Source organism: Carcharodon carcharias, chromosome 20, assembly GCF_017639515.1.
Source record: "Carcharodon carcharias isolate sCarCar2 chromosome 20, sCarCar2.pri, whole genome shotgun sequence".
NCBI lineage: Eukaryota > Metazoa > Chordata > Chondrichthyes > Lamniformes > Lamnidae > Carcharodon > Carcharodon carcharias.
In genome coordinates this window covers 38,776,583-38,793,681 of record NC_054486.1, presented here as the reverse complement: position 1 = coordinate 38,793,681, position 17,099 = coordinate 38,776,583, and the positions used below count along the sequence as shown (strand labels likewise).

At 40.0% G+C, this 17,099-nt stretch overlaps 1 protein-coding gene across 10 annotated transcripts in view; it reads right to left on the bottom strand.

Moving 5' to 3' along the window:
- numb (NUMB endocytic adaptor protein) overlaps positions 1-17,099 on the bottom strand; it is a 244,205-nt gene that overhangs the window by 50,773 nt on the left and 176,333 nt on the right. For 6 of the 10 annotated variants that reach the window (XM_041214093.1, XM_041214091.1, XM_041214092.1 and 3 more), the window contains one exon: positions 10,837-10,869. The exons of 3 other annotated variants lie outside the window; for them this stretch is intronic. In XM_041214093.1, coding sequence (XP_041070027.1) covers positions 10,837-10,869 — 33 coding nt within the window. Of the gene's footprint in view, positions 1-21; positions 66-10,836; positions 10,870-17,099 lie in introns of all 10 variants that reach the window. One more of the 10 variants, XM_041214100.1, reaches the window with a different exon arrangement.

Sequence of the window (17,099 nt, the reverse complement as noted above, 5' to 3'; positions counted from 1 at the left end):
TTAGAAAGGAACATTACTCACCATCTGACAGCAGGTCAGACAAAGAGACTTCTATCCATCGTCACCTGTTAGTTGCAATTGATAAATTCAATTTTCACGACTTCCATTCAAGCCCTCAAAACATTTGACCTTATGCATGCGAGTGTTCTCACAACATCTCTTTAAATATTAACACACTCATAGGAACCCCATTCACGGGGACCCTAACCTAATAGTATCAGCCATCCCGAGGAAAAATAGTGCTATCATTGCAGAAAATCTTCCTATTAACATATGGCAACAAAAATAACTTGCAATTACGTAAGCAAGTATGAAAACTAATGAGCTAATGGGCTTCATGAGAGTCCCAAGACTCCAGTTTTACACATCTACAATACACAGCCCATTGTAATGAAGGGTCAGTGCTTAGAGACGAAAGGTGGGGGAGATTATATATGGTGCATTCTCTTTCTGAGTAATGCAATTGCTAAAGTGAGAAATATTTCCATCTCCTTCAAATTGGGGCTTCCCATCTTTAGATAATGGATGGGGGAGTATAAATAACCTTTCACTAATGTATGCTAAGAAAGGGGGCTATAACAAGCTTTTTAGGAGAAATCATGTCAACCAAAGTACGACTTTTCCAAAGAAATTTATCCTTTGCAAAGATTAATTTACTGAAAGCAGAAGCCAGTCAACCCTGGAGACAAAGCCACAACTGCTGCAGACTTGAAAAACTACTCATTCAATTGAGAAAAACTGTTTTCAACTCTGTTTTTCCTGCTTCTGGTGAATCAGTTTTGTGCTGACAAATAGTGGTCCCAAGCCTAAGAAACATGCCACTTAACTTCACTCTGGACAATGAAATGTGCATTCATATCACAACTGGTGCTGATCCTTGTGGAATCCTATCCTGGCAAGGGTCTCCACTTTGATCAGAGGAGATTTGTAAATAGAAGAAGTAGTAGGGAAATACTCAGATTGTACAAAATCTTGAGAAATACTGACTCTTTTTGTAAAATACAAAACCTAAAGCTCTTTTCCTCAAATAGAAACCCAAGGACACCATATCTAGATGGTCAAATTTTCTTTCCATGTGTATCAGGATTTATTTTTAAAGAGTGATATACTAAGTCATCATTTTTTTGGGGTAAGAAGATAAAAAGTGGAGTAACTAATCAATTAACACAGAATTCTAAAACCAATTTGATCAAGTACACAAGTAGGTGCTCTGATTCAGTGGCCTTTAGAATTGACATGAGTGAAAAGACAGTCCTGGCACATGATCTACAATCCTTTTGACTGAGGGAGAGTTACACACCAAAAAGATGGATAACCCTAGTGAAGAAAACACCAATGTACCCTATTATATTTGCATTCCAATGTTTAGCAAAGAAAGTAGCTGGGTCTTCTCTAAAATAATAAAGCGAATTGTCTTCCCTTGTGATCAGATACATCCAGGGCAGCCAGTAAATTAAATAAGGGTACACTTACACAATTCTCCAAGATTGCAATCCACTAATAGCATTAATAAGTTGAGGATGAGTGCGTTAAGGTGGACCTACCTATTCTGTTTATTGTAAGAATTTACCTCCGCGTAAGAATTTATAGCTTGCTAATATTTTAATCAGCTTAAAGGTTTAAAGTTTACTAGGAGAAACGTTTGTGCTTTTCTGTGCAGATAAAAATGTTGCATACACATTTTAATTATTTAGCTTCCCTTTATCAATAGCTATTCAAATAGTGCAAAGGACAGTATCTTGGATACCTGCAATTAAGTTGAACTATTAGATGGTAATATTTTCGCTCTATTGACTCTGTCATCACCTTGTAAACAATGAGTCTTAAGATGTAATTTAGCCACTAACCTAGGGTTATATGTTTATTAGGGGGGGTGGGATGGGGTGGTGGTGGTGGTGTTTGCAAGTGTGGTCAGGGAGGATTTAAACTAGAATGGCATGGGGATGGGTAACTGAGCAGGGAGATAGAGGAGGGAGAAACAAGGATAGAAACAAAAGACAGAAAAGTAAGAAGCAAAAGTGGAAGGCAGAAAAAACAAGGGCGAGAAATAAATGGAGTCAAAGTGCAAAATAAAGCTAAGATGCCTAATGAGGTGAAAAAGACAAGTCTAAAGGCATTGTATCTTAATGCGTGGAGCATTTGCAACAAGGTAGATGAATTAACAGTGCAAATAGATATAAATGGAGACATGGCTGCAGGGTGACTAAGGATGGGAACTGAACATCCAGTGGTATTCAATATTTCGGAAGGATAGACAAATAGGGAAAGAAGGTGGGGTAGCATTGTTAGTAAAGGAGGAAATTAATGCAATCGTGAGGAAGGATATTGGCTCGGAAAATCATGGTATGGAATCTGTTTGGCTGGAAATAAGAAACGCCAAGGGCAGAAAATGTTGGTGGGGGTTGTCTATAGGCCCCCAAACAGTAATGGAGATTTAAGGGAAGGCATTAAGCAGGAAATTAGAGACGCATGCAATAAGGGTACAACTGTAATCAAGGGTGACTTTAATCTACATATAGATTGGACAAACCAAACTAGCAATAATACTGTGGAGGAGGATTTCCTGGAGTGTGTACATGATGGTTATTTAGACCAATACACTGAGGAAACAACTAGAGAGCAAGCTATCCTAGACTGGGTATTCTGCAATGAGAAAGGATTAATTAACAATCTTTGCTTGAGGAAGAGTGACCATAAAATATTAGAATTGTTCATTAAGGTGGAGAGTAAAGAAGTTGAATCCAAAATTAGGATCCTGAATCTAAATAAATGGAAATATGAGGGTACGAGGCGCGAGTTGACAATGATGGATTGGGGAATCTAACTAAAAGGGTTGACAGTATATAGGCAATCGTTAATATTGAAGGAACGTTTACATGAATTACAACAGTGATTCATTGCTGACTGGTGCAAAAATAAAACAGGAAAGGTGGCTCAACCATGGCTTGCAAAAGAAATTAGCAATACTATTAGATCCAAAGAGGAGACATATAAAATTGCCAGAAAAAGCAGCAAGCCTGAGGATTGGGAGCAGTTTAGAATTCAGCAAAAGTGGACAAAAAGATTGATCAAGAAGGGGAAAATGGAGTATGTGAGTAAACTTGCAAGGAACATAAAACTGACTGTAAAAGCTTCTACAAATGTGTGAAGAGAAAAAGATTAGCAAAGACAAACATAAGTCCCTTACAAATTATAATGGGGAACAAATAAATGGCAGAAGAATTGAACACATATTTTGGTTCTGTCTTCACAAAAGAGGACACAAATAATTTCCCAGGAATGTTAGGGAGTCAAGGGTCCAGTGAGAGGGAGGAATTGAAGAAAATCAGTATTAGTAAAAAAATGGCACTAGAGAAATTAATGGAGTTAAAGGCTAAAAAATTCCCAGGGCCTGATAATCTACATCCTAGAATACTAAAGGAAGTGGTCCTAGAGATATTGGATGCCTTGGTGGTCATCTTCCAAAATTCTATAGATTCTGGAGCAGTTCCTACAGATTGGAGGGTGGCAAATGTAACCCCACTATTTAAAAAAAGGAGGGAGAGAAAAACAGAGAAATACAGACCAGTTAGCCAAACATCAGAAGTGGAGAAATGCTAGAGTCTATTATAAAAGATGTGGTAACAGAACACTTAGAAAGCATTAACAGAATTAGACAAATGGTTTATGAAAGGGAAATCATGCTTAACTAATCTACTGGAGTTTTTGAGGATGTAACTAGTAGAATCGATATGGGAGAACCAGTGGATGTGGTGTATTTGGATTCCAAGAAGGCTTTTGATAACGTCCCACATAAGAGGCTAGAGGGAAAAATTAAAGCATTAATTGGGGATAATAGACTGGCATGGATTGAAAATTGGTTGACAGACCGGAAACAGAAAATGGGAATAAATGGGTCTTTTTCTGGTTGGCAGGTGGTAACTAGTGGTGTAATGCAGGGATCAGTGCTTGGGCCCCAGCTATTCACAATATATTTAAATGACTTGGATGAGGGAACCAAATGCAATATTTCCAAGTTTCCTGATGACACAAAACTGGGCAGGGTTGTGAGGAGGAGGAAAGGAGGCTTCAGGGTGATTTAGACAAGTTGTGTATGTGGGCAACACATGGCAGATGCAGTATAACGTGAGTAAATGTGAAGTTATATGCTTTGGTGTGAAAAACAGAAAGGCAGAGTATTACTCAAATGGTGATATATTGGGAAATGTGGATGGACAAAGGGTACACCAGTCAGTCAATGAAAGTAAATAGGCAGGTGCAGCAAGCAATTAGGAAGGCAAAGGGTATGCTGGCCTTCATTGCAAGGGGATTTGTGTTCAGAGGTAGGGATGTCTTGCTGCAGTTATACAGGGCCTTGGTGAGACCACACCTGGAGTTCTGCTTGCAGTTTTGGGGTCTCTACCTAAGAAGGGATATATTTGCCATTGAGGGAGTGCAGCGAAGGCTCACCAAGCTGATATATATAAGGAGAGATTGGTTCAAATAGGCCTGTGTTCACTTGAGTTTGGAAGAATGAGAGGGATCTGATTGAAACGTATACAATTCTAACAAGGCTAGACAGACTGGATGCAGGGAGGATGTTTCCCCGGGTTGCGGAGTCCAGAACCAGGGGCCACAGTCTCAGGATACGGGACAGGCCATTTAGGACTGCGATGAGGAAAAATTTCTTCACTCAGAGGGTGGTCAACCTGTGGAATTCTCAACATGTTCCCTCAAGGGTGATAGGAAGGAGTAATAAGCCCAGAGAAGCATGGATGACCAAAGATATTCAGGATACAATGAGAAGGAAAAGAGAGGCTTTTAATAGGTACAAGGGGAGCAAATCAGCGGACACATTAGTGGAGTACAGAAAGTGCAGGGTGGAGCTTAAAAAAGCAATTAGGAGAGCAAAGGGGGGATTTGAGAAAGCTCTGGCTGGTAAAAGTAGGGAAAATCCCAAAATATTCTATAAGTATATCAATGGGAAGAGGATAACCAGGGAAAGAGTAGGGCCCATTAGGGACCAAGGGGGCAATCTATGGGTGGAGCCAGAGGACATCGGTAAAGTGTTGAATGAATAATTTACATCCATCTTCACCCAAGAGAATGAGGATGAAGGTATCGAACTCGGACAGAGAGACCGCGAGGTTCTTGAGCAAATATATATAGGTAGTGACAAGGTATTTGAGGTATTGGCAGGCTTAAAAGTGGACAAATCTCCAGGTCTGGATGATTTATGTCCCAGACTGCTGAGGGAGGCAAGGGAGGAGATCGCAGGGGCTCTGACACAAATTTTTAATTCCTCTTTGGCCAAGGGGGAGGTGCCAGAGGACTGGAGAACAGCTAATGTGGTTCCGCTATTTAAGAAGGGTTGTAGAGATAAGCCAGGGAACTATGGACCAGTGAGTCTCATGTCACTGGTAGGGAAACTATTGGAGAAAATTCTGAAGGAGAGAATCTATCTCCACTTGGTGAGGCAAGGTTTGATCCGGAATAGTCAGCATGGCTTTGTCAGAGGGAGGTCATGCCTAACAAATTTGATTGAATTTTTTGAGGTGTAGATGAGGGTAGTGCAGTTGATGTAGTTTATATGGATTTCAGCAAAGCCTTTGACAAGGTCCCACATGGGAGACTTATAAAGAAGGCAAATGCACATGGGATACAGGGTAATTTATAAGGTGGCAAGGATGCTTTAGTGACTGGAAGTCAGTGTCCAGTGGCGTACCAGTGCTGGGTCCCCTATTATTTGTCATTTATATAAATGACATAGATGACTATGTGGGGGGTAGGATTAGTAAGTTTGCGGATGACACAAAGATTGGCCGGGTGGTTAACAGTGAGGCTGAGTGTCTTGGGCTACAGGAAGATATAGACGGGATGGTCAAATGGGCAGATAATTGGCAGATGGAAATTAACCCTGAAAAGTGTGAGGTGATACACTTTGGAAGGAGTAATTTGACAAGGAAGTATTCAATGAACGGCATGACACTAGGAAGTTATGAGGAACAAAGGGACCTTGTGTGTCCATGGATCCCTGAAGGCGGAGGGGCATGTTAATGGGGTGGTGATAAAGACATATGGGATACCTGCCTGTATCAATCGAGGCATAGATTACAAAAGTAGGGAGGTCATGTTGGAGTTGTATAGAACTTTGGTGAGGCCACAGCTGGAGTACTGTGTGCAGTTCTGGTCAGCACATTATAGGAAGGATGTGATTGCACTGGAGGGGGGGCAGAGGAGATTCACCAGGATGTTGCCTGGGATGAAATATTTAAGTTATGAAGAGAGGTTGGATAGACTTGGTTTGTTTTCGTTGGAGCAGAGAAGACTGAGGGGCGACCTGATCGAGGTGTACAAGATTATGAGGGGCATGGACATGGTGGATAGGGACCAGCTGTTCCCCTTAGTTGAAGGGTCAGTCATGAGGGGAAATAAGTTCAAGGTGAGGGGCAGGAGGTTTAGGGGGGATGTGAGGAAAAACTTTTTTACCCAGAGGGTGGTGAGGGTCTGGAATACACTGCCTGGGAGGGTGGTGGAGACGGGTTGCCTCACATCCTTTAAAAAGTACCTGGATGAGCACTTGGCATGTCATAACATTCAAGGCTATGGGCCAAGTGCTGGTAAATGGGATTAGGTAGGTAGGTCAGGTGTATCTCACATGTTGGTGCAGACTCAATGTGCCAAACGGCCTCTTCTGCACTGTGATTCTGTGATAATATTGCCCAGCTCTGCCTGTCTTAGCTCATTTGCTGCCCAAAACCCCATCCATGCCTTTGTTACCTCAGGACTTGGCTGTTCCAAGGACTCCTGGCTAGCCTCCCACATTCTATCCTCTACAAACTTGAAGTCATCTAAAACTTTGCTGCCTGCGTCCTAACTCCCATTTCTACCCATGTTCGTTGAACTACATTGGTTCCCGGTTAGGCAGCCCCTTGATTTTAAAATCTGGATCTTCGTTTTCATCCCCTCCTCCCTAACTCTAATTTTCAGCCCTACAATCCTCCGAGGTATCTGCATTCCTCCAATTCTGGCCTGTTAAGCATCCCTGATTTTAATCATCATCACTGCATCTCTGACGGCTGTGCTTCGCCAAAAGTCCTAAGCTTTGGAATTCTCTCTCTCTCAACCTCTCTTTCTTCCTTTAAGGTGCTCCTTTAACCTAATTCTTTAACCGAGCTTTTGGTCACCTGCCTGAAGTTCACATTTGGCCTGGTGTCAAATTTTATTTGATAATACTCCTGTCAAGTTCCTTGCTATGTTTTATTATGTTAAAGGCATATACAAGTTGTTGTTGATCATCAGGATAAACACTCAAAGGGTAAAAATTACAGGGTTATGGGGGAAATGTGAGAGAACAGAATTAACTGGATAGCTAAACCAAAGAACTTTTTAAAAATACATGATCCATATCCAAAAAACAACATTATAGAGTGCATGTGAAAGCTTCTACACTTTAATCAGAAAGCCCCCTATTAAGCATGAAACAAGTTAGCCTTGAAATTATAACTTTTGTGAAGATAATGGACACCATATGGTCATCAATTCTATTCAATGAATATTTTGTACTTAAATTACACATATTGGCTTAATGGATCTGTTAGAATCATATCTCTCAAAACTAAAGTCTTCTTTTACAAAATGGAAGGATTTGATATGATCCGGTCATCTGGATGCTCACCTGGGATTTTTTTTAAAAAAGGTCACAAGTTCATCTTGGAACTATAAACAAGCAGGCTTCTTCCAAGAAATCTCCTGACCTATATGGTACTTGAGAAGGAGTTGTTTGCTTGTTGAACTGCAAAGCACTTTGCCTTTTTGCCTCCCAGCTTTTTATTAAGTAATCACATGGCAGAGAGAAAAAAAACTTAAATCGTGAACCTTCTTGTTTGGAAGGCAGTGTTGTTGGAGAGCAAGCTGAGGAAAGGCGGCTACCTTTGCTGGCTCCCTCTCTCTACCTTGCCTAAAAATGAGTGTGGCTATCAACCTGTAGAGAACCCTCATCTCAGTGTAAAAAGTCTGCATTTGGACCTGCAAAGCTGAGACCAGTGGTGAGAATGTCCAGGCATCCACCAGGACTAGCACAAGAGAACTCCAGGTTGACAGCGTCGAGGCTCTGCGGACTTTATCTTTTATTTTATAACACCCATCCTCCAAAGCCTATCTCTGCAGAGAGACTCTATCTGTTTGTCCTTTGTGTGGATGTGTGGGTGTGTGTATGTATAAATGTGCGCGCGCGTGCGCTGGGGAAACTCTTCAGGAAAAGATAGATATACTTCCCGATTACAATTGTGTCAGCCAGTACTTGCAACTCGTTAAAAGGAGTTTTGTTTTAAAATAAATTAATCATTGAGCTTTTAAAAGAAGCCTGGTCAATATCTCTTTGTCCTTTTGTCTATGACACCTTTTGGCAATCTTCACCTATCACTGGCCCTCTACCCAACTCTACCTGTCCTCCCTCCCCTTAAACCAGCTTATTTTTCACCACTTTTCTATTTTCCCTTATTTCCGATGAAGTCATTTGGACTCGAAACGTTAACTGTATTCCTCTCCATAGATGCTGTCAGACCTGCTGAGTTTTTCCAGGTATTTTTGTTTTTGTTCTTATGCATTGGGGAGTGGGAGAGACGGTTGGGGAAGGAGATTTTTAAAAATTCATTCATGGTATGTGGGTGTCACTGGCTAGGCCAGCATTTATTGCCCACCCCTGATTGCCCTTTAGAAGATGGTGGTGAGCTGCCTTCTTGAACCGCTGCAGTCCATGTGGTGTAGTACACCCACAGAACTGTTCGGAAGGGAATTCCAGGATTTTGACCCAGTGACAATGAAGGGACGGCGATATATTTCCAAATTAGGATGGTGAGTGACTTGGAGATGAACTTCCATGCAGTGATATTTCCATCTATCTGCTACTCTTGTCTTTCTAGATAGTGGTGGTTGTGTGTTTGGAAGGTGCTGTCTAAGGAGTCTTGGTGAATTCCTGCAGTGCATCTTGTAGATGATACACACTGCTGCTACTGTGCGTCAGTGGTGGAGGGAGTGAATGTTTGTGAATGCGATGCCAATTAAGCGGGCTGCTTTGTTCTGGATGGTGTCAAGCTTGAGTGTTGTTGGAGCTGCACTCACCCAAGAAAGTGGGAAGTATTCCATCACACTCCTGATTTGTGCCTTGTCGATGGTGGTCAGGATTTGGGGAGTCAGGAGGTGAGTTACTCATCGCAGAATTCCTAGCCTCTAACCTGCCCTTGCAGCCACAGTATTTATATGGCTGGTCCAGTTCAGTTTCTGGTCAATGGTAACTCCCAGGATGTTGATAGTGGGGATTCAGTGATGATAATTCCATTGAATGTCAAGTGGCAATGTTTAGATTCTCTCTTGTTGGAGATGGTCACTGCCTAGCACTTGTGTAGCGCGAATGTTACTTGCCGCTTGTCATCCCAAGCCTGGATATTGTCCAGGTCTTGCTGCATTTGCACATGGACTGCTTCTACATCAGATTTGTCGCGAATGGTGCTGAACATGGTGCAACCATCGGTGAATGTCCCTGTTGCTGACCTTATGATGGAAGGTAGGTCATTGATGAAGCAGCTGTAGATGGCTGGGCTGAGGACACCACCCTGACAAACTTCTGCGACGTCATGGAGCTGAGATGACTGACCTCCAACAACCGCAACCATCTTCCTTTGTGCTAGGTATGATTCCAACCAGTGCAGAGTTTTCTCCCTGATTCCCACTGACTCCAGTTTTGCTAGGGCTCCTCGATGCCACACCCTTTGTCAAATGCTGCCTTGATGTCACCTCACCTTTTTTGCCCATGTTCGAACCAAGGCTGTAATGAGGTCAAGAGCTGAGTGGTCCCGGCGAAACCCAAACTCGGTGTCAGTGAGCAGGTTATTGTTAAGCAAGTGCCATTTGGTCAACTTGTTAGTGACCCTTTCACTGGCCAATCTGGTCACCCGCCCCTCATCCTGCCTTCATTAAAACTGACACAGTTGGGGAACCTCAGAGTTCCTACTATAGTCAGGTTTTTTTTTTGCAATTTGACCTCAGACACAGCCCCAACCCAACCATTTTTGGGAGTCAATATTCAGCCCCAAGTGATACACCATGGACCATCCACATGTGAAGTTTGTATAGCTCCTCTGGGCAATGCAATGCTGGTTCTGTAATAGATTCATAATAAACTCCGCCTTCAAGATTTCAGGCCATCTTTTTGTGTATATCAGTAAAGAATCTTGATGAAAATGGTGTCCTAGCAAGTACCCAAGCACTTTGAGAAATTCAAGTTAATCTGTCATTCATTATCATTTCAGCGATGTTGTGCAAATCTCTATAGTTGCGACACATCATACTACATTCAAGGATGAAGCTATGATGCAGATTTTTAAAACAAATGAAGGACAGAGTAAGGATAGAGTAAGGGATTATTAAGGTTTTTGATTCCTTTGTCAGTTTTAATCAACACAATTTAATATATCACTCTTAAAAGTTCATAGGCAAAAACTGCCAAAGTATGGTCTCCTCTATATTTTTTAAGGAATCGAGTTATTATTTCTTGAGCCTGAGGCAAATCCCTCTCCTCCCCAAACATTAATACATGCATGTTTCAAAAACAGTCACAATAGCAAAAAAAAACTTGATAATCACATCACACAAACCAACTTGCAGCAAACAATTCTGGGCCAGTGAAAAAAAACTGCAAACCATTCTTCTCATTCAAAAGTTCAGCTTATAACTGAACAGATACAGTTTTATGAAATCTTAGCCAATAAACTGAACATTGAAAGCTGCCATTTAATATATAAATGTAGTGGTGTAACCCCTTAATGTATCAACAGAAGTCTAGGCATTCAAACTTACTTTTCCAAACAGGGCTTTGAAGAACTTCCTTTCCTGGAGTGACAGGGAGAACAAGTCAGGAGACTATTACTGCAGGAAGCTACAATTACAGCAAAAGTTTCAAACCAAAGCACAAGAACTAGTCCGGAAAGGTTCTTCGAAAGGATGTAAAGAAACATACGTGAAGATCACCCATAATAATGCAGTGCATTACATGGACTTAAAGTAAGCTACAAGCCACCAGTGTGATTCAGGAGTGGACAGAGATAGTCCGGATGCCTGCCACATGCAGAGACACTAGTTACATTCGATCTCAGCTGAGTGCTCAAGAACATTTCCAAGCTCAGTTCAAGTTGGCAGCAGCAGTTTTAGCAGCACTGAGACATTTTGGATCAGAGGCACAAGAACCAAGCACAGCTACAGTTAGCATTGTTACTCAATTCAAGTGCAACAGAAATTGCAAAACATATAAACTTCATTGCATTATTGTATCTTCAGTATTTTCTGAAATTTTTAACTAAATGCATACTGAATTAAAACAAAATGAAGAACATGGTCACCTCAGACAGGATGTGGCATGACCATGTCAGCATTGCAAATTGTAGATAATTTCCCACAGCTTAAATCAATATAACGGTTATGCAGAGTTGCAAACAATAACATGAGTGAAATGAAATGGGTGCTGCTGCCAAGTCTTATGATCCTTAGTCAGATTTATTAAACATTAATGTTGGTAAATCAACCTTACTGAGGAAACTAAGTTAGCTGAGAAATTTCAAAACGGCTAGATCATGCCCAAATGGATGTATTAATAATTAATACAATTTATTTTGAGAGGTCTTGTCTAGCAACATTAGTACAAGTATCAGACATGCAAGATTATAACTACAGAGTTCTACAAGAAGAAAAGTGCATTAAAAAAGATTTAATGATTTTTATACCTGCTGAAACAAAAGAAAACATTTTACGTAACAATATAAAAATTATAATAACAGAAGAGGCACATCTACTTTTACAGGGGTGTCTTTTTTAAAAAGAAAAAAATAAACATTTTTTAGATGTTTACATCAACACTAAATGATTCAAGGCACAGCACAATAGTATGGTCACCAAGCCACACAACGTAGATAGGGACACAAAGCAGGTTTGCGTGCACAAGCATTCTGATCCCAGCCAGGACATACTAAGCAGGAACTCAGCATTGTCCACATGGAGTAAAGGATAAAAAGCAATGTAGGAGAGTAACCTTGGACAACAATCAAATGCCAAGGTGAATTCCAGAGTGAAGCCTGGAAGCAGTTCAACCAGGAACTTTGTGGACCTGAAGGAGGAACAAAATTAATTCCTAAAAGTTTTTCAACAAATACAAGCAAGCTGCATTTTCAAGAGTGACAATTTCCATTCTGAACAGATAATTGACCTTTCATTTTTGCAATTCCCAGAAATCAAAGCTAACTCAGGTAGATTTATGGTCTTATTCAACTAAGCATCTAGTCTACAAACTTATATTAATTTCCAACAGTACACTCTATAGCTGAAAGCTTAGATTACAAGCAGTGTAAATCAATACTGCCCTAGGGGTCAATGATCACATTGTGGTAAGACTTGATTACAACACGCAAGTCAGAAAAACAAAAACACAATTCAATCATCCCACCAAATGAGATCACAGAGGGAATAGCTGAAATTTCACTTAATTTTTTCCAATGGAGTGAAAGTAAAATCAGTCAAGTGAATGCAATCTGGGGAAAAGCCAGTTAACAAGCCTTCTCAACTTTGGGTCTGTTGGCAAACTACAACCTTGGGCAGGGTAGGAAACTAGAATATTGGGTTGATGGTCCACAGTCCCAGCAATTGTGTATACAACTGGAGCAGGACAACACAAATGAACATAGCCACACTACAATAGATAGTCTTCTTGATCAACAACTTGGAATATTGCAATAGAACTTTTATTACAGAAATCAGAATGTCATATAACAAAATGCAATTGTTTAGAAGTATATCATGTAAAATCAAACAGATTTTGGATTACATAACCACAAGGTAATGTTGGGCATTTGATCTTACACCTGAAGGGTATGAAAGCAAGTCACAATTAAAACATGTTTGACCATTTCCATTCAGTTCCTAATGTGCAGGAACTCATGTCAAAGATATCCTGGATTTAACAATCTCATTCTGTATAGAGTACCAGACTAACATTGTATGGTTCCTACTTACAGGTTATAAACAGTCAATATTCTGAGATTAACTCTCAAAGCCAACAGTGAGGCCAACGTTCCATTGCCCAAATTGGTCACTCATTTCTCACTTTAATGAGCAGATGATCAAGGCAATGGAATCCAGTTGGCAGGTCATAATATTTAATCTGGTCATCAGGCTACAAATTGAGTGTTGGGTTTTAAAAACAAAGCAAAAGAACGTTGGGGGATACACTGCCAGGTCTCTTTCAATAAAGGGCTGGTTTTTAAATTGGTGGATATAAATTATATGAAGTATCTTGCATCATAATAAATAAAAACATGTGCGCACATTGTAGGGAGGAGAAGGTCTAGCCACAAGTAATTAAAGCTATTGAATGTTTCCCAATTCAGCTATTGTTATCAGATAATTATCGTTCTCAATTTTAGAACCTCTCCTGGGTTATACTAATGGAGGACTGAACACTTAGAACAAATATTGCTGGGTTGGCTTGTTACTAGAAAACAAAAATGATTTTCAATAGCAAAGTGATTTAGCTAGAAAACAAAAATGATTTTAAATAGGAAAGTGATTTAGCTAGTTTTATGAGTATATAAGGTAACACTAAACCACAGAAAAATGCTGTAAAAGCTAAAGATTTTAAAATAATTAATTCAGAGTATGCTAACACTCGACATAGAGTGTCAAGCATAATGTTAGTACTGATTCAGCAAAATGCAATTGGAGCACTATCAGTTAAATTTCACAACTTACAACAGATGGAAAGGGGTCATATATCTTCAAAAGGCAACATGGTCTAAAATCATCAATAAAAGAGAAACAAATTCAAGGGAACTGTCCCCTTGTTTAAAGGAAGATTCCAGTTTAAGAAAGAGTGACACCAAATTAGCATTTTGTACTGAGATGAGAGTTAAGATTGGTTTCATCAGGCTTCAATTTGTAGGGAAAATACAAAAATATATTTTGTGAACTGGTAAGCTTCACACTAGAGCATGGGCTCACTCTGTTGGTTTCCCAAGGGTTAACTTAGGCTCAACATGTCTACTATGTTGCTCTTTATTTTCAAAGAAAGCATGAGATATTGAAAGGTTTTCTTCTAGACACACTTGTTTGCAACACTACACAAAAGGGCATGAATTTGCTTTTCCAGTTGGGTTTTTAAGCTACAGCGTTTTTAGATTTGTTGCAATAGAAACAATACAATGCCAAAATGTGTGTTATTTTCAATAATTTATCTGAGAAAGACCAACATAAAGGCCCAGTCTTTAAACATTAGTAAAGGACTGCCATGGAATCAATAAGTGGACAAGGGATTAGTAATTATTCTGCTCAAGAAGCAATAAAGGTGTCAACACAAAGCAATTCCCTCAAAAGAACAGACTTTTTTATGCATGAAATGAAACCAATGCACACTACCTACAAGGAAAAATGGAAAGATGGGGAGGAAGTGAATCAGAAATTCTCAATTATCATGCTACAAATTATTTTGTCTGCATCAGGTTAATTTTTTAAGACCTTAAAAGCTATGCACAGTTGAGCTGCATTACAACTAGTTAACATGTTTAAGCAGACAGTGTTCAATGATCTGTAAACACAACCACCACCCCACCCCACACAGTTACATAATTCCATCTGTGCCTCTCCAGCAAAAAGTCACATTCAACCCATTTATTTTTGCTTATTTTACTTTAACATTTCATCTTTCCTTCTTGCTTTTCTCCCCAAATTTTTTTTTTGACTTCAGATAGTAGCTCGGAAGTTGGTACAACCGGAGCAGTCCAAGAGACAGTCATTTACGGAACAGAAAGTCATTCAGCCCATTGAGTCTATGCTGCTCTCCACGGAACAACACTTTGCTGAGAACATGAAAACTTCTTGTGTATTTGTTTGTTTCAATTGGGTGGAAAACCAGATAGTTCTCCAGCCAAGTTATGAAGAAAGCAGTGGAGTTACTTCAAATGTGTAGGCAATTCGGTAGAGGTAACATTATAACATCCATATTGGCAGTTATAAATTTGTCATGGCAGTGGTTATAAATTATGCAATCAAAGTTACAAATGTCAATATATCACATTACTATGGTAAATATCATGAATTCTGTCCTGGGACTTACTGCTTACAACAATACTGTAAATCTTGTTAAGTCTCTGTAGTATTAATCTACCTTGCATCTATTTAAATTAACATTCCAATAATTTCCAGGATTAAGCCTTACATGATACTAGAATCAACATGCGACCAGTAACCGACAGGAAAAAAGCTAAAGCTAGCTCATTAAATAATTTATTCAAACTAAAAAAAGACGCTTCTAGGGTTCCACTGACCAAGGGTTTTGAAACTGCTAAATTGATAGTTTGAAATAATGCAATCTGACACAAATGCTAAAGGAACCAAGAGCTTTAACATTTTTGCTGCAGGTCCCTGAAGAAACTTGGAGCAATGCAGAGTTCTTAAGTGGCAATTAAAAATGATTTTAACCCCATTAAAGACTGAAATTTTGTACAATAACCACTTGGACCCACCCAATCTCTGTACTTTATGCCTCAGTGTCAGCTGTGGCTCAGTGGGTAGCACATCTGCCTGAGTCACAAGGTTCAGGTTCAATTCCCACTCCAGGGCTTGCGCACTAAAATCAAGGCTGACATCCAGTGCAGTATAGAAGGAATGCTACACTCTGGCAGGTGCAGTCTTTTCAGTGAGTAGTGAACCTGAAGCTCCATCTGCCTGCTTAGGTGGATGTAAAAGATCCCATGGCATTATTTCAGAAATGAGCAGAGGAGTTCTCCCCGATATCCTGGCCAATATTTATCCCTCAACCAACATGACAAAAACAGATTATCTGGTCACTAGCACTGTTGTTTATGGGTGCTTCCTGTGCACAAGTTAGTGCCACGTTTCTTATGTTACAACTGTGATTACACTTCAAAAGTAATTAATTGACTGTAAAGTGCTTTGAGACATCCTGTAGTTGTGAAAAGTACTATGTAAATGCAAGTCTTTCTTTTTTATATATTTATGTGACCTCTTACTAGTTAGGTTAACAGAAATATTTCCCCAGCCCCAGCATTACATTACTATTACAGTTTGTCCACAACCTCCCAATTACTGGAATATGTTATTATTGTTAACCCCTGATCTCAACTAAATCCTTTTCAAATGAGCACTTTTTTTGAAAAAAGAAAAAGAACGTAGCCTGCAGAATTCCGATTATAACTCACTGATTCTGCTCGAAATAAGGTATGCAGCTTTGACTGGACAAAAGAAGGCAGTGGCAGGGTGGGATGGTGGTAGTGGAGTGGTGGAGATCCAGCGCCAAAGTTAATCCTTTGGGGTTTTTTAAAAATTTTAGTTGGAAAACCTCTCTCTCAGCAAAAACTCAGTAAGAACAGTTGTAAAAAAGCTGTGCGATCTCAAAGTCCACGGCAAGTTAACATGCAAATAATAAGGAAGGCAAATTGTATGTAGGCTTTTAATACAGTATTGTGAGTACAAGAGTAAGGGGATATTGCTGCAATTACACAGATCTTTGGTAAGACATAGCTGGAGGACTATGTATCAGTTTGTTTGCCTTACCTGAGGAAAAGATGTATTTGCCTTAAGGGTGGTGTAATGAAGGTGCATGAAACCTGTTCCTGGGATGGGGCCTATATTCTCTGGGTTTTCGAAGATTGAAAGATGATGTAATTGAAACATAAAATTCTCATTATCTATACTGTCAAACCTTCCTAAGAGGGCATTTCTCCTGGCTGGAGAGTCTGGAATTAGACATCATGTCTCAGGGTAAGAGATCGGTCACTCAGAGTTGTGTATCTTTGGAATACTCCATCCCAGAGGGCTGCGGATGCTCAGTTGTTGAGTATATTCAAGACTGAGATTGGTAGCTTTTTGGGATTTAGGGGAATTAGGGATATGAGGATAGTGCGGCAAGATGAGTTAGAAAATCAGCCATGATCTTAATGAAAGGCAGAGCAGGCTTGAGGGACTTTATGGTCAACTCCTGCTCCTACTTATATTCTTGCCTACTTACGTACTCCGAAAGAGGTATGTTTGTCAAACAGAGCACAAGGCTCTACGAGGGA